Source organism: Bicyclus anynana, chromosome 26 (assembly GCF_947172395.1).
Source record: "Bicyclus anynana chromosome 26, ilBicAnyn1.1, whole genome shotgun sequence".
Taxonomy (NCBI): domain Eukaryota; kingdom Metazoa; phylum Arthropoda; class Insecta; order Lepidoptera; family Nymphalidae; genus Bicyclus; species Bicyclus anynana.
In genome coordinates, this window is record NC_069108.1 from 9,513,894 (window position 1) to 9,532,987 (window position 19,094).

The following is a 19,094-nucleotide window of genomic DNA, read 5'->3' on the forward strand; positions in this document are numbered from 1 at the left end:
GAAACATTTCCAGAACAACGCGTTCTCCGGATAGAAACCAAGCAGGTGCCGGTGCGCAGTCAGCCAGAGGTCGTCCTAAGCGATGGTGAGTGATCATCATTTTAAAACTACCTCCTTTCATCGTTGAAAAATCTATAAAAGAACCAAGTCGGATACAGTTGGTTTTGGTTTGTGATATTAAATGATCAATTTTGTATAATAGGCATGCTTTAAATCTTGAGATTTTGAGTTTTGTTTGAGAAATTTTATGCCTTTTTGAGAGAGATTAATACATTTTTCTTAGTTGTATTTAGCGTGTCATCTTTAGCATGGAATTTAGTTTTTCAATTCTTCATGTTGAAATTTATAAAAAATACCACAAAGTATAATTAATGCATATGAAATGTATGAAAAATCACAGACTGAAGGGAAAACGATAGATGGAATAATTTGTTTTTAAATAAAAACCTGTTGTTTCTCATTTTTTCTTGTGTTTAAAATAATTTTCTTTAAGGTAAAATTATTTTTTTCTCATAATTAAGTAATCTTTACTGATTATATCACTTTCAGTTTTTTATATTTGTTTACACGAATTCTTCATTATTTTATTATACATTAATAGAAGTAATTTCTCGACACGTTTTCTGTTTATATTATGTTCCACGATATCTATCTTTTTCCTTTAATCTATATCAAAAAGTAGAATACCTTAGTTCTTTTCCTATCTCTGCATGACGTTGTATTTCTTCGTAGTGGACACGACAGATTTCTTGAATGCCGAGCGCGAGCACGCCGACCGGACTAAAGGTTAGTTCTCATTTAGTGGTTTCTGTGTAACGCACTGACAAACAGTTCTTATTTACGATGTTGTTCATAATACTTTAATAATTTAAATAGTTACTAGACATAATTTTGATAATAATATTTCAATTTATTGACAAGCTCTGATTACTTAAATATTTCAAATAATTATTATTAAGGTACATAATATCAACTCTGTCAAACATCAAAAGAAAATGTATAATTTACGAGTCATTAAACATTTTTTCTTAAACTTGTTAGTTTTAAAGTTAAAATAAAATTGTTGTATTTAAAACCCACCTTTTTACCTTTATTTCTCATAAAATTATTAAAGTTTTATGTATACAATACATTTATGCACGTTGTATTCTAATTCTCAAGGAAAAAGAAAGAACAAATGCAAAGATTAGAACCTACATTAAAAAAAAAGTTACATTTATTTACGTAACAGTAATATTTCACAGTTCCGTCTATCTTTTTCCTAGTCTCGAGCGCTATTCTGTAACGATTGTAAAACTCGACATAAATTTAGAGTGTGAGTTTTAAATTCGTATCCATATCTCTGTCTAAAGTATCGTGTTAGAGGGAGAGATAGATACAAATTCGAGACTCACACTGTCGACTTACAGAATAATGCTATTGTATTTGCATTTTTATTATTTTTAACTGACATGCATTTTGCAGCACGTAATAACTAACAAATATTTGAGATGGTATTGCTAAGTTATGAAATCTTTATTAGGATTTTAGTATCCACTTGTAAATAGCACTTTTTTTTAGTAAACTCTATGGTATCTGAAAAAGTCTTAAAGATTCATTCAGATTAAATGTTATAAGTTACAGTTTAAAGGTTAAATGTTTTAGATTTAAAAAATCTACTACTGCTAGCTAAATCTGTGTCCTTGCATAATATTTTTGCAAATTAAATTTTCTAATATTCACACCGGATTGTATACATAAAGATTCTCAACGGGATCCGAACCTACTGTCCGATGATGAAGTCTTCCTGGACTCGACGTCGTCCGTACCGTCGGGGTCTGCGTCCATCCCCATCCAGGGGCCTGTCGTAATTCGTACCCAGTACACCGCAGTCCAGGGGACTGTGGGCAAAGGTGAGACGGAGATAGATACAGTTGTTGCTGTGGGTGTGAAAGGGATAGGTAATGCAGAAAGAGCTGTACGCTATACACGATGCTATGAAAATTGTTGAAAGTTATTTGTGGTCAAAGATAATACATATAGGGAGACAGTTGTTGCTGAAGGTATGAAAGAGATGGTAAAAAAATGAGTTATGGGTTTTATTTTGCACAAGATGATATGAAATGGTTGAATGTCATTTGTACTCATCACATCGCAGTCCAGGGGACTGTGCAATGGTGAAAGGTTGATAGAGATACAAGTAGGTGATCTAAAACGACTTGTAGTTAATATTGCATGTGCACAAAATTATATGAAAAATGTTGAACGTTATTCGGACATAGAACACCGCAGTCCAGGGGACTGGAAAAAGTGAGACTGAGATAGCTGCAGTTGTTGCTGAGGGTGTGAAATAAATAGGTAATGCAGAAAGAGGTGTATGTCATACAATATGACATAAAAACTCTTGAAAGTGATATATATCCGGTACACCTCTCAGTCCAGGGGACTGTGGGCAAAGGTGAGACAGATATAGAGACAGTGGTTCTTAAAGGTGTGAAAGAGATTGATAATGCAAAAAGAGTTGTAGGCAATATTGCATGTGCACACGACGATATGAAAAAATATTATTGGCAAAATGTAAGTGCTAGTCTGTGATAGTTATGAGAGTTTGGAAAGTGAATGTTCCATTTTTATCAATATTTTGCTAGCAAAACTTATAAAAGTACGTACAGATTTAAATTCAAAAGTGTAAAAACAATGGAAGGTTAGACATGGAAATTAAAATATATTAAAGATAAATAATGAAATATAAGATTTTTGATGTGGGCAGTTGGAAGATACGCAAGTTTGGCTGAACCAAAACAATAGTTGATATTGGTGCTTGATAGAGGAATATAATATTGGAAAGTGAGTGAAAGGAACAGCAATAGATTTTATGTCATGTTTTGTATATTGTGTCGTAGTTTTCGTCTTCGCTTGGTGGTAAAGCAGTTGTTGTCGAACATTGTTACAGTTGTTTGGGCCAAGGTCATCATCAACATCATTGTCATTGCTCAGGCTTATTGTGCTGTCCTCAGATCATTGATTTGTTTGTGGTGGTCATTCAGTCAGGGATGTTCCAGGCATGTGTGGCGAGGTAGATAACATAATAAAGATCAATGAATTTTTTTTGCATAATCGAGCTGCCGTCATTTTGATATTGATTTCATTTTTAACAGATTTCTAAAAAAGAGGAGGTTCTCATTAACCGACTTCAAAAAAAGGAGGAATGTTTAAAAAAAACAAATCAAAAAGACGGTTCGATTATGCATGCTTCCATACAAAAATCTCAAACCCTTAATATAATATTCAAGCTTAATTTATTATTTTTCTATTTCAAATAATTAATTTACTATTTCTTTCGCTACACATCCCTGTACATCCGTTGTGATAAGGCTCATTGTATTGTTTATCCATGTAGCTTTGGACTCATGTTGTTAGCCCGTAAAATTGAAAGATAATTTGTGTTTTCAAGTCTCAAATTTCGAAATACTTTTATTTTGTAGGTAATGTGTTTTTAGTAGAAACGTCACTAAAATTCCGGGTTAAATCGATTAAAGCGCAATTAGACAGTTTGTCACGACACTGTTATATTTAATGAAACCATATGATTGACAAATGACAAATCATTCTGAATCAGAAAAATAGTAAAAACATCCAGCAATTATAAATTTCCTTCATTTAAATAACATTAATCAAATTTAAGCTAAATTTAAATGACAAACAGAGTCTTTTTTTAGCAACGTTATCAGAAAAAAGGCACTGGAGTCATTTTAATTATGTGTACTATGGTATTTTACCACAGTAAACAAAGCTAGCTTCGTAGCTCCAGACTAACTAATGCTTTACTAACAGGTACAAAAGTAACTACAGCCACTAAACCAAACGAAGCCTTATCGTCCCACAAGCGAACCGTCCACAAGTATCCTCGAAATCCCAATTTTGATAACTTCGTCCAAAAATACGATAAAGACAAACATCCAAAATGCAAAGTCAGTTTGAACTGTCGTTTGGTTGACGCAAATGACAATGCTGTCACTTTGTTTTATTCAAACACGGGTAGTAGTCGATCTAGTTTATATTCAATACCCTCAATAGATTCTGATAGATGTAAATTTGATTATCCGTTACGTACAAGGTCCCTTCCAAGGAAAAAATCCAAAAATACCGTCAACAAATTGTATAGAACTAGATCTCACAGTGGTTTTATCAATTCATATTTAAGGGATCCCGAACCTGAGCATTATCATGTCCCCAGGTGTAACTCTTGCGGCTCAATCATCAGTTCTTATCCGCGAGAGTCTACAGAGAAACTCAATTGTAATAGTAAAGGTTACGGTATGTATCTGTCTGTTGATAACATACCAGATAAATGTCGAGAAGAGATTGACATCGTCAAAGTTAAGGAAAGTGTTGTATCCGTTTTCAAAATTGCAAGTCAAGAGTTTGTTGACAGTCAAGAGTTTAATGAGGATAACTACTTGGACGAAATGAGTAATAGCTTTACATTGAATCAAACAGTTATTAAAAATAATAAAAATATACAAGATATAAATGATGGTGATATTTCTCCGACTTTAATGAGTAAAGATGTTGACACTATAAATGCAGAACAAATTGTAGAACAAAACGATAAAGATAGCGGCATTGACATTTATAAAGCGATACCAGTAAAAATAGGCAATAACTCTGAAGATTTAAATGTAAGTATTGATTCTGTAGAAGGCGAATATCACAGTTTTTCAGATGAGATGGATTTCGAAGAACTCGTATATGAGAGCCCAGTAAAAGATCTCGTAGAAAAAGACATAAGAGATTATTCAGTACCCATAGATTTCTATTGCGACGATTATGGTAGTAAAAAATTGAGTCCCAAAAAGTCGCCAGTGAAAAAACTAGCCGTAGCTAAACCAAACATATTAGAACCTATATTAGAAGAGTCTAAGAGTTCTACTGATGATTCCAGTGATAACAATAAATTTCTAATTAAAGAAGAATCAGTTTTAGAAAAAGATAAATGTATCAAAAATGATAATTGCAGAAATACCTTAAGTTCTCTTAGTGTAACTTCTTCGGAGAAAGGCACCAGTTTCGATTCGACAGCAGAATTTGAAAAATACGAAGTAATTGCAGATGTCATTAGTACTATTTTGGATCAGATTGAGACCAAGAGCGATAAAGAGGCAACTAATTATGAAAAAACACATTTTACTGAAAATATGTATTGTTACTTAGATGTAAGTACAGAGGAAGTCAAAGAAATTGAAAAAGAACAAATGGAGTATGAGAGCTTTTCCATTACAGAAATGGTTAAAAATCTTAGACGCAATTTGAATGAAACAGTTTTAACTGAAACGAGTGAATCTGACATATGTATTACTTACACAGTAGTAGAAGCGATAGTCTACTATATATTTGACACAGCGTTCTACTATTGTACCAATAAAGAAAAACTTTTGAGAAGCAAGCATAATAAAAGGGTTATCACAGTGGTTGACTATGAGGATATTATTTTTACAACTATGCCTGGATTGTTGGGTTTTGATGATAATTATTTTGGTCAGTTAGATGACATATGCGAAAATACTTTTAGTGAAAATTTCGATATTAACGCAAATTATAAAGAAACCGATCAAATGTTTATGCCTGAATGGCTACATTCTGAAAAAAGTTTAACGGAAATAACAAAAGAAATGGAGATTAATTTTTGTGATGAACCATCTAAAACAGAGGATGTTGTCATCAGCAAAAATAATACAGAACTGAGTGATATCAATGAAAATGAAAAAAGAATAATAGTATCTAACGACATTGATAAAAACGAACCATGCAGTGAGAATAGTGATGAGAAAGAGATATCTAACAGCGAATGGACCGGATCCTTCTACTCCAATGAGGTAACAGAAAACGAACAGGACATAGCGCGTATAGAAGACACTTCATCCTTCTCATATTATGACATATGCAACCAATCAGAAGACTGCAACAAGACCGACAGCTTTGAACAATTTGACAACAACAGTACAGAAATCGCTGCAGATATCATATGCGGCTTAATAGAGAAGTCGTTTAAAATGAACGAAGAAGATTCTGAAATTAAAACTGACTCTTTTAATGATAACTTCGTTTTGAACACAGCTTTCGTTGAAACTGATGTATTCTACGGTAGATCTTCGTCGCCGGAAAGAAGTCGCTTCGACGAATGCAACGTATCTCCAATTCAGCACGTAAAAACCTCTTTTGTGGGTGAAGATTTGAGCGTTTTATATCAAAGAGACGACACCTTGCTCGGGTCTCCTTTTGTGAAGAAACCCAATGTGCTATCGATGTCTCAAACAGTACACAGCGGGGGTATCAAGTATTGGTTATCGTTTGATGACAGTTTCGATTTAAAACAAACGCCTAAACATGTACGGAAATGTAAATTCACAGAAAATAAACTACCAAGCTTTCTCGTTGTCGATTTCAATGATGAATTAGAAACTATGAACATCGTCAAAGACGACAGGTTCCTTGAAGACAAGGTCAAGCGACGTTCATCAGTTTTGCTGAATGAGAGACAAACGAATGATAAAAATGTCACTTTCACAACTGAATCGTCTGATTACAATACTTGCGAGTCTACAGCTAATACTGTTCTCGAGAATGTCAGTTTTCAAGAAGGGTTTGATAGGAAACAGGAAACAAATGATAAAGAACGTCTATTATTCGATACGAGGGTAGTCGCTAACAAACGCCTCTACACCTCCTGGCCGCCGTTCGAACATTCATTATTTTATAAGATAATATCTACGTATAGACTCTCAGAAAGTTTTGATGTAAGCGAGTTAGATAAAGCTAGATTTGAGAATAGTTTATAGCTTTAATGATGATGCATAATTTCTCTATGCGTAGATTTTTTCAGAACTTTTCTTAATGTGCTTGTATGTATAGAGTTTACAAGTCAATGCCTAAAAAGAAATACTATTAAATTGTACTAATATTGACAAAAAGCTTAAAGAAGCTTGATAATAGAGTCTTCTTCATTTTTCAAGCCTTTAAACCCTAGCCTAGTTTTTGAACATCGGTTCAGATTTGTAGATCTAATTCAACCTAATATTCTTTTGTATTTTTGAGTGCCAAAACCAAAAAACGAAATATTATATTAAAGCAAAATAACTACATTCTAATTGAAAACGTTTTAAAGTAATCATTAGATTCGGAGTATTTTTAGACACAGATATGTTGTCAATAAAAGGACTTAAACTATTTACTTTTCTTGAATATAGGAATTGATTGAATTTTGGTTTGACTGACTTTGCACGTTGTATGTAAATACTAATGTTCACAATACTAACAGCTCACCTGTTTAGAATAGTAGGGGAGTCCATGACGCTAAATGTAGATTTATTCGAGCATCGCAGGAACCTATTACGATTTGGTTGATTAGATAAAAAGTATAAATGGTAATGTACTATTTTCAGCGGTGGATTTTTCTGGGATTACTCGTATTTCTTTAGATAAAAAGAATTACCACGCTCCTGGCTCGAGAACAGAAATACAACGGTTTTATTTTGCACCTTCGCAACCCTCTCATTCTCTTAGGATCAAACTAATATGCTGTCAGATTGCATACTTTTTATTTCTCAAGTTGTTTTTTATTGCTTTAAACATACATACGTAGGTATGAACATAAGAGCGCATACATTGTGGATATACTTAACTATATGCAAGTTATCCGATACGTCCGTCTGTCGTGCTCGATTAAATCCTAAAATCCCCTCGTGGGCTCCTCTACTAGCCTATGTTCACTGACTCGGTCTCTTTCAATAAACGAAAGCCACCATATATGTTAAAAAATTTGGATATCCACTGAAGATATGTTACAAAATATTTTTTGTGTCACTCAATGAAGTTGTACTTAATGTAAAATGTACTAATGCCAAATTGGCTCTGAAAGACACCGTTTTAGTGAATACCGCACTTACACAAATTTCATAAACTAAATTGAGTTATATAAAAGCAGAATAATTTCATTCATACGGTAAAATTGAAGCATGTATTTTACGACAATTAAAAATTGCAGTGCATAGTCACCTAAAAATGAAGAATTTAATTTTATTTTAATTTGGTTCAAATATTTAAGCACGCATCTACATGTAAATATGCATTGATTTTGTATTTTTTTTTTATAGTTGTATTTGTGATGTTTGCTTGTTCTGGTGTTAGTTAGCTAAGATCCGAATTAGGAACGACCTTCACCTATCCGTTTATTGGATGAAAAGTGTTTTATAACAAGTTTTAGTATGTTGAAAAACTATTGCGAGTAGCTTGCCTAGGAACATCTGCAAGCTAATTCACTATATTTGACATATGCTAGTTGAAATATACGCAATTGAGATTCTATGTCTTGTCAAATGTCATCCGTCGCTTGCTGGTGGATATCATATAGTAGATAGATGACATTTTGCCAATTGATTTGATGTTTATTTTAACAGGTTAATAATAAAGACCATAAAAGTGAATAGGCCAGTCGGGCAATCTTATATTTACTATTAATAATTATTAATTAGTTATTGGCCAATAGGCCTAAGATACGCACTACGATATATGTCGACAAGAGACAGACAAATATCGACTAGCGATGGAATAGAAAATGTGGTTCTCTTTCGTCCTATCACAGTGATAGAGAGGACAGTGACTTTATCTTTATCTCATCTCATTTCTGAGGTCTAGTCTAGTCTAGAGTTTTTAGTCAACCAACTTGCAACATACTTATTATATTATAAAACAATTTTCATGCAACAAACAGATGGGTGAAGGGCCTTTCTAATTCAAATCTTCCATTACTATATTTCAGTACAAAAATTATTGTCCAAATGTGCCTTATCTGCAATATGAGTTTTGCAAATGTATATAAATTATATGTAATTTGTATTGTTGCTAAAATTCTAGTATTTTGTGTACTCATAACCTTACAAATATTTTTCAATTTCTAATTATACTAATATACTTTTTTTTTTTTTTAAAAAAAAAGGTCTCATATGTATATCATAAAAATTCTAATAAAAAATTTAAAATCCTTATAAATTTCAAGTTTTCATACTTTCACACATTTTTTAAACATTTGGACAGTACCATTGACACTCTAGAGCGTCACTCTAGGTGTCTATTGACGCTGACCTACGACCTATGAGATAATCACGTGAAGGGAAATAGACAAATTTCTACAAATGGCGGTGCAACATGAAATACCTAATAACTATAATTGCGTTGGTATATAAGAGACGGGACAACTCCGCCTGCGTTGGACGACATTTTGTCTATTTCTCTGCACTTGGTTGCACGTTAGAACCAAAGGTATCAATAATTTCTATCGTTTTGTTGGGATTTCTATGGTATACATAACTGCTATGTGTTTTGTGTTTTCTTTTGCTCGTCTTGTAAATGGTTTTGTGTTTTTAACGCTCGATGTTTGTATCTATACTTTTACTAATAATAACTAATATATTTAAATTATAAGTCATTTTATTTAACCACTTTTTTTTCTTAGGAATATGGGTTGGTGTTTAATTTCGTTGTTTTTTCACTTATGTTAGTTAATAAATTAATTAATGGCTTAATGTCGTTTAATAACCTGCGCATCAGTCGTTCAGTTTTAACTGCGCAATTTTAACTGTACAGACAAATTGTTCAGTTATAACGTCCGTCCGTTTTTACTGTACAGTTTCATCTAATGATTTCGATTAGACTAAACTGTACAGTTAAAACTGACGGTCATTAGCGCTGATCAAATTGTCATAAAATAATCTTTTTTTTTTTATGTTTTTAAGAGTAATGAAGAAAAATTTACTGAACGTTGGGAATTATTTTCAAAACGTCATAAAATTATGTTACCTACTTGTAATTTATTTTGTTTCACATAAAATGCACAAAAAGCTTCGCTTTTGAGAGATAACTTATTTTATGTTTTGAAGAGGTTTGAAGATTACCACTAGAGCCTAGCCCATAATGAAACTATTGGATAAACTTTAGGTAGCTCAAATTTTACTGTCTGTCTGTCTGTAATCTACCAGTGAAAATATTGGTGTAAATAGTTTATTAGTGATAAACAGACGACCTGCGTAATTTCCGTTCCCGTGGGAATACGGAGATAAAATGTAGCCTATGTTACTCACTAATAATATAACGTTCCATTGGTGAAAGATTTTTTTTCAAATTGGTCTTTGGCATATGATATTAAAAAATATTTAACACAAACAAAATTCATCATAAAACACTGCAAGGTGATGGTGATGATATTTGCACAGTAATCTCCAAACCCCTTCGGCTGCCATTTTGTTTTTGAGTTGTAAGTGTCGTCCGCATGCTTAGCTTTTGGCTGGCTCCGCGGGAGGAGTTACACGCATCTGCCTAACAGGGGTAAGTGCTTTTGTTTCAACACCATCGTAAACGGGCTAGCAATTTTTTTTAGCGATACATTAGTAAACGTAGAGTAATCACGACTACACTACACGAGTAATTTCGACGGCCTCCGTGGCGCAGTGGTATGCGCGGTGGATTTACAAATCGGAGGTCCTGGGTTCGATCCCCGGCTGGACAGATTGAGATTTTCTTAATTAGTCCAGGTCTGGCTGGTGGGAGGCTTCGGCCGTGGCTAGTTACCACCCTACCGGCAAAGACGTACCGCCAAGCGATTTAGCGTTCCGGTACGATGTCCTAACAAGTTAGCCCGCTTCCATCTTAGACTGCATCATCACTTACCATCAAGTGAGATTGTAGTCAAGGGCTAACTTGTAATATAAAAAAAAAATACTATTGAGTCCTCTTTTGCGCTGTATCTTGGGAGAGTGGGGCAGCGCATCTTATCTTTTTTTTTTATTCTTATTTTGTACGTGTAATATTGTATATAAATTAATAAAAAAATATCTATCTATCTATAATTAATAAAGATTATCGATTTTTCTCCATAACTTAATTTAATGTTGGAGACTTATTTTCAATATGCCTATCTTAGTTAAAATTCTTGTGCACAAAACTACCTGCATCTCTGTACTGCGCGGTAGAGGACTTGAGCGTTTTACTTATAAAATAAAAAAAAACAATTTTTGTGAAGCCCGTTTATGAAATAGTTGAAGAGACAACGAGACGATTTTAGCGAGTGCTTGGTTTTTCGATTTTAAATTTTTTAATCAAGCACCCCACTGTCTCTTGTGCTATAAGTAACGATATTATAAATCATGCTACAAACGCGCAGATTTAACTGTACAGTCGAAATGTTAAACCTCCGTGAGTGTCCTTCAATTTTAATCGTACAGTTTTAACTATGATTTTGATTAAATAAAACTGTACAGTTACAACTGCACGTCTGTAGCAAGGTTTACAGCACTAATAGTCTAACATCTCAGATAATAATAGTATTTTTTGAAATTAAAAAAAAAATCTTATCCTATCAGAAAATGCTGTTTTTTTTGAGAGAAACTTCTATGAGGATTTTGGACTGTTAACGCATGTCTAACTAATGGTTATTGCATTTTTACTATTGCATCGTTCAGTTAATACAACTTAACTTTATTGTAAATATTTTTTATTAATTATTTAAGATTCATATTCAAATAACATTTATTTTTATAACCAATATTTTCATTTTCCCTCCAATTAGTCTTAATGATTATTAGGAATAGGTATGACAATACCCCAGCGGTATCGAATCTACGACCTCTCGGTGATGAATCCTTATACCGTTGAGCTGTTGGTAAGATATAAAAAGTAAAAGGTCGTTTGGGAGAAGATTGCGATAAGTATTACATAAAAACCACTTAAAAAAGTTGTTTTTTATGATATTTTCAAAATCGGTTTGTGTCATTTAAGTTCACAATCTTTTTGTCTATTTGGTTTGGAACTCGCAACGTTATTTTTTGATATTAGCACAAAATAGTCAGCAAAATAATTTAATTTCGCAATATAATATATTAATAAAAAAATATAATTGAAAATTTCCAAAAATTCCTCGAATTTAGTGATGATTTTGTCAGGAATTCTTTCGATTATAATAGAAAAATGATAACTTTTCGGATTGGCTCAACTGGTTTTGATGAAGCTAACAGGTTTGTGTAACGTTCGCAGGAGAGCACACGGTGAACGGTGACCATTCCGACGCGCATCAAAGCACCTTCTCGCATAGCAGTAAAGAGGTAAGCTCATCATCATCATATTCAGCTCACTGCTGAGCTCGAGTCTCCTCTCAGAATGAGGAGTGAGGCTAGTCCACCACGCTGGCCCAATGCGGATTAGCAGACTTCACACACGCAGAGAATTGAGAAAATTCTCTGGTATGCAGGTTTCCTCGCGATGTTTTTCCTTCACCGTTTGAGACACGTGATATTTAATTTCTTAAAATGCACACAACTGAAAAGTTGGAGGTGCATGCCCGGACCGGATTCGAACCGATAATACCTACCTAACTAATTTTATTAACATAATTTTGTCAATTTTGATTAGTGTTAACGTGACGTCATGAAATAGTTAAAATATATACCATCATGGACAGGATTATAGCTCGTACTATCAAAATAAAAAAAAAATAATAATTATATATAGTTTTAAAAACCAGTTGGGAAATTTAATAAAAATTAACGAAATACAAATAATTTATTTACACACACATGTACTTTGTAATAAGAATTTAAACAATTCAAAGATATATCACTGTACCGCCATTTTTAATTCCTACTTTGAAGATGTCAACCCAGAATTCTCCTAACAATAGATTATATCATGGCCATATTAAAAAACCTACACTTAGAAAAAAGTTTGACGACCTCCGTGGCGCAGTGGTGTGCGCGGTGGATTTACAAGGAGGTCCTGGGTTCGATCCCCGGCTGGGCCGATTGAGGTTCTTAATTGGTCCAGGTCTGGCTGGTTGGCTTCGGCCGTGGCTAGTTACCACCGTACCGACAAAGACGTACCGCCAAGCGATTTAGCGTTCCGGTACGATGTCGTGTAGAAACCGAAAGGGGTGTGGATTTTCATCCTCCTCCTAACAAGTTAGCTCGCTTTCATCTTAGATTGCATCATCACTTACCATCAGGTGAGATTGTAATCAAGGGCTAACTAGTAAAAGAATAAAAAAAGCTATTTATTATTCGCTATACAAAATACGCGAGGCGGACGACTAGCTGCGAGCAGGTTAGGCAATCTGGTTATATTATTTTTTTAATTACTAACTTTTAAATACTGATGTTTGTATTGCAGGGCTCGCCCTCCAAGGAGGTGTCGACGGAGGAGTCGCCGAAGAAGGACAAGAAGAAGAAGAAGGGCCTGCGCACGCCGTCCTTCCTCAAGAAGAAGAAGGAGAAGAAGAAGGACAAGAGCGCCACGCCACAGCCCGCATAGAGGTAGCGCAAGTGAGCACAATCATAGACAACACGATACACATATATGCTTTGCAAAGGCGTCCTTATCGCTAAAAGCTTGTGAAAATACTAGCTGACGCCGCGTGGTTTCATTGGCGTGGTTCCCGTTTCCGTAGGAATACGGGGATAATATATAGCCTATAGCCTTCCTCGATAAATGGGCTATCTAACACTGAAAGAATTTTTCAAATCGGACCAGTAGTTCCTGAGATTAGCGCGTTCAATCAAACAAACAAATTCTTCAGCTTTTAAATATTAGTATAGATTGTGTTTTTTAAAATCCCATCTATATTCTATGTTTTATACTATTCGACATCCCGCGGTTTCACCAGCGTAGTTCCTGTTCCCGTGAGAATAAAATATATTTTACGACACTTACAAATAACGAGGTCTTTGTACGTAGTGGTAAAAGAACTTTCAAAATAGGCTTAGTATACAAAGAGATTCCTCCCTAAACTTTCGTCGTTATCAACTCATATTCGGCTCGCTGCTGAGCTCGAGTCTCCTCTCAGAATTAGAGGAATTAGGCCAATAGTCCACCACGCTGGCCCAATGCGGATTATTGGTAAACTTCACACACGTAGAGTATTAAGAAAATTCTCTGGTATGCAGGTTTCCTCACGATGTTTTCCTTCACCGTTTGAGACACGTGATATTTAATTTCTTAAAATGCACACAACTGAAAAGTTGGAGGTGCATGCCCCGGACCGGATTCGAACCTACACCCTCCGGAAACAGAAGCAGAGATATCCACTGGGCTATCACACATTTTACTATCTATACTAATATTATAAAGAGGAAAGATTTGATTGTTTATTTGTTGACATTGAATACTTTCTGAAACTACTGAACCGATTTAAAAAAATATTTTCATTGTCAGCAGTTAATGTCAAATGTCAGCTAAAGTTCATGTTTAATAAATCATGTCGTTTGTCCACAGATAAAACTCAAAAACAACACTGCCATCTCGCTTTCAAAAGTAATTTTAAGAGTTCCCAAAATTTTTGCAACCGCTCTTATGCCGCTTCTTTCGTAAACACAGAGTCGTACGGAGTATACCCCGGCACACTGCGCCGTTACTATTTGACAGGTCCGTTTAGTGTTGTGCCGATCACTTATCGATATGAGCATTATTTGACAGTATTTTTACACATTAAACGTCAGAAATTTGCTTGTGACGTTAATTTTACATCGTTTGTAATGATATTTAGAAAGGTGAAATGACTTCTATATAAGTGATATTATTTTTTTTTTTATTATAAATCCCTATTTACAGTTTATTTTTTGTATTATCTATAGATAATGTGACGAAAAAAAATATCTGTGACTATTGTTTTAAAATAGTTAGAACTCGGGGATATTTTATGATGCATTAAGTCAAGTCCAAGCTTTCAATGAAAAATAAATCTTCTGTAGGTTTGACATTAGTCTCGACGTATGTCGTGAAAACAAAATGACACATTGTCGACAAATAGCGCTGATTGGAGAATATTGCCACCCCTTTCGTTGCTATAAAAGGAAAGAGAGAGCTATCTGATACGCTAGTAAAAAAATGTTTTGAGTGTGAAATAATTCCTTATTCGTATCTGGCAATAAACCAAGACATTCTCAACCGGGTTATAGTGTCTAAGTGAAAGTCTAAATACAATTGGAATGTTAAATGGTTAACAGCGAAAATTGTCTGGGGTATATGATAAAGTATGCGGAACCCACCTTGGCGTTAATGTTGCCACTTCACGGTAGATGGCGCTCAAACCGCTTGAGCATCCGCTCGGACGCAGCCGAGCAATTGCTCGGCGCTGAGCATTTAGTAGTAAGGTAGATGCAGACGTAATTTATTTGACGATTTTGAAAAACAAATTATCAAAACCGACTTCAATTGATACAATATTAAAATCAATTTTGAAAATGAAGTTCAATGCAAATTGTTCGAAGGAAATCTTGAAAAATTATAACAATGATGAAATGAATTTGTTTTTGAAGTCGGTTAAATTGTAATGCTCTTTTTTTCTTATGACTTGCCAAGCGCCTTATGAGAAATTGATATTTTTATTATTGATTTTTTTTATATATAATTTCTGTTGCTGTCCGTACGTTTACAAAGGGATTTGTTGCCAGTTTTTTAATGAAATAAATCCATTAATACATTTTATATTAATTAACATGTTAATGAAATTAAAAATATTTTAAACAAATAATATCAACTGAGAATAATGCTCAAAAATGTTTTACTATGGTAACATTTTAATTTAAATTAAAATTTTTAATAACACTGGCAACGATCTCTTTGTAAACCGTCCGGACTAGTGTTTTGGTGCATTCTTAATTGAATAATTATTACATTATGTAATTATATAATTATTGTATTTTTTATAATTATAAAAAAAATTAAATACGGCATGTAATGCTTTCCATGTTGGGGTCACCCGCGCCATTCGTGCTTTTAAAATGTAATTGATTAATTGAATAGTTTAGCTAGGGATGCGCAAAAGGTAAAGTATCGATACTCGACAGATAACTACATTATAACAACAGTAATAAGTAAGTGGACAAAAGTAACATAAACCTACTCCTACGTGTAAAGAGGTAAACCCTAGTTCAGAATTTTCTTATGAAATATAAGCATTATTATAGTGTATGAAAACTATATGAATCATTTAAAAAATTATACATATGACACTATTACATAATATACGAATATTTAAAGTGCATTATTTTATAAAGGAAATTTTAGAAATATTTGTGTACTATCGTACTCGATAGTTTAAATTTTTCGGCTTTTAATTTGTTTTTTTTTTTTTCAAAAGTAATATTAAAGTAAAGAAATCAAAGGACAAATTACTCGAATCGGTCAAGCCGTGTTCGAGTTTTAGCGAAACTAATTTACATCAATTAGTTTTTAGATATAAGACAAAGTATCGATACTCTAGCACATCCCTATGTTTGGCCGCATTCGGTCCGCGCCCGTAGACCATCCAGCGGCAAGACGTGTGTTCGGCGAAATATTATTAAAAATAAAATATATTAATAATATATAGTAGCACTATCGATGTAAAGTTAAGAAATTATTGGCTAGCCTACAGTTTTTGTAGATTTTTTAACTTATTATTATTATTTTCATTTTTGAACGTAACGGGACGTAACTGAGTCGTTTATTCAAGATGGCGGCCGGGGAAACGTCACTCTGGTACTTTAGTGTGCAATTCTGACATCTGTCAATGTCAAGTGGTCACACGAAAAAAAATAAACAGATGGCTTAACCTTGTTTTGCCTTACTGTGTATGTTTTGAAGACATTGTTAACTTATTTTTTTAACAAAAGTTGATCCAGTCAAATTACATGCAAAAATTTAGTTATTTTCGGATTTTATTTTAATATAGAGAATAACGAAAGTTTATTTTCCTTTTAGCGCAAAATTAATGACGTCATTTCAAAGTTGTATCGTCCAATTAGTAGCTGTCAGAAAAGCATAGTAAAAAGCCAGTCTTTATGTATTAAAACGGTTTTGCGAATTCATTGAATACCTCAATATTTGCCATATTTATATATTATTGTTATTTTAATCCGCCTTTAAATGGTTTTACTACCACGAAAGAAAAAAAACAAAAAATGACAGCCCGCCATTTTGAATAAATTTTGAAACATATACAGTACAGATTATTATAGTACGTTAAGGCCCATTTTTATTTTTAAATATTATTTTACTTTGTTCGTTAACCTTTTCAATGCGGCGACAAAAATTTTCTAACTGTAATCCGATACATTATATAATATATACAGTTTTAAGAAAAAATATCAACGATATATGATATTGTCACTTAGACTAATTACACTGGGACTGCCTCGCTAGACGTTACTTATCTGTCAACATATATGATCAACTATCATTTTGATATTCATTGGGAATGCATTTGTTGTATTTAAACGCTTTTTTTAACGTCCGTTAAAAAAGCTCTCATGCGAATTGGGGCTAATCTAAGCTCGTTTGCCTCACAATTTTTTTTTTTTTTTTGGGTGCGATACTAACTAGTCCATATGTAATTAGTCTGAGTTTATTACAGTTTGAATGATGAATGAGAATAAAAATGTTGCATGATTTAAAAAAGATAATGTCAGCTAAAGATCAACTTAAGTATGGTCCAATTCTTTATATGTAATATGTATTTTAAAACCATATTAAATGTATTACTTTGGGAATATATTTAATATGTCTATTATTATATATTTAATTTATATATATATAAACAGTCGCGCGCCGCGTTGAATCGGTTGAGTTGGGCGCCCTTTCAATTTGACATTACCTAGAGTTAGTCTAGAGTTGTTAAAATGACAAGTTGATTTTATTAAATTATTATTATTAATTGATTGATTATTATTATTAATAATAATAATATGTTTATATGATAGAGTGTTTCGAAAAGTTGCGATTTTGTGGGGAAAATACAAAAATGGAAATCTGTTCTAAGCATTCTTCTGTATTTATATTTAAACGCAAGATATTTTAGCGTGTATTATTATTAATGTATTCATTATGACACACACTCACGACAAAATGTATGCAAAGTAAATGAAATTAAAATGAAATTTACTATTATTTTTTTTTTGTGTAATTTGTAATAAAATAAAAATAAATTATTAGTTTTACTCGACGACTTTCATTTCCTTCCGTCACAAGTGTTGCCAGATGCGAAAAGTCTGGTGGTATTTTTTTTTAGATTTAAGTTTTTTAGCTTAAAAGAGTTTATTTGTATCATGTATTTTTTTATTTCTACAATATATGCTGTTTGAAAGTTTATTATGGATCTGTGGTGTTTTATTTTTCATCCAAATAGTTATAGCAGACCATACTTAGGTATTAATAAATGAGACAGTGAGTTTGTTACGATTTTTAGACATAAAACTACTTAACTGATTTAAAAAATGTCATCAATGTAAAGTTACATTATCAGCGAATAACATAGGCTATGTTTTATCTGCGTATCCACACAATTGGAACGACAATTAGGTATTATATATTAGAATAAAGTGGAAATGTAGTGTCGCAAATAAAAAGATAGATAGATTTAAAATAAAGAAATAGAAAAAAAATATTGTGTGATTTTAATATTTTAAGTACTCTACCTAAAATATTTAATTGAATTACATGTATGTGAATTCATGTAAAAAATTGTAGTTACATGTAGAAAAATCAGAAAACCAAAACCACGATGTTGAAAACTATAATATACTCTAGAGGTACAATTATCCGCTCTTTAATATGACGCGAGTATAATAAAGGGGGCGGATAATTTTGCCTCTGAGTACATATTGATTTTGACAGTTTACGATAGTGTTGTGCGTACAATTCTGATAATATGCAAATAAATATCGATAATATAATTTCATTGTAAAGTAGCCTATTTTAATTAAAGGTCTTAAGGAGCTTAGACCCACCACTTTCCTCCAATGTGGGTTGGTGGGCAATCTTCATTTCACAGAGCAATTTAATTTGCATCCTCTTTAATATTGTCACAGATTAATTAAAATATTTACCATTATCTACGATATGACAAGACATCAAACTGAATGACATCCAAGAAGAATTTTTAGTTATTTATTTATTTGTAAACAATAAAAATGCTTTTCGAAATTTGCAAGTTGTAAAAATGGTTGTAATTACAAGATAATCGTAACTCGTTGGCATGGAGACGTCTGCAGAGACTTGGAGGGTGACTTTTCCCAAACTGAAGAATTCTGTGAGTA

The 19,094-nt window shown here is 33.0% G+C and overlaps 1 protein-coding gene across 9 annotated transcripts in view; it reads left to right on the forward strand.

Annotated features, from left to right (window-relative positions):
- Positions 1-16,986, forward strand: part of LOC112053720 (protein hu-li tai shao) — a 100,018-nt gene extending 83,032 nt beyond the window's left edge. For 4 of the 9 annotated variants that reach the window (XM_052889688.1, XM_052889689.1, XM_052889684.1 and 1 more), the window contains 5 exons: positions 14-85; positions 733-786; positions 12,064-12,131; positions 13,192-13,334; positions 14,293-16,986. In XM_052889688.1, coding sequence (XP_052745648.1) covers positions 14-85; positions 733-786; positions 12,064-12,131; positions 13,192-13,332 — 335 coding nt within the window. In that variant the 3' untranslated portion in view covers positions 13,333-13,334; positions 14,293-16,986. Of the gene's footprint in view, positions 1-13; positions 86-732; positions 787-12,063; positions 12,132-13,191; positions 13,344-14,292 lie in introns of all 9 variants that reach the window. The other 5 variants (XM_052889692.1, XM_052889690.1, XM_052889691.1 and 2 more) reach the window with 3 other exon arrangements.
- Positions 16,987-19,094: the final 2,108 nt, after the last annotated feature.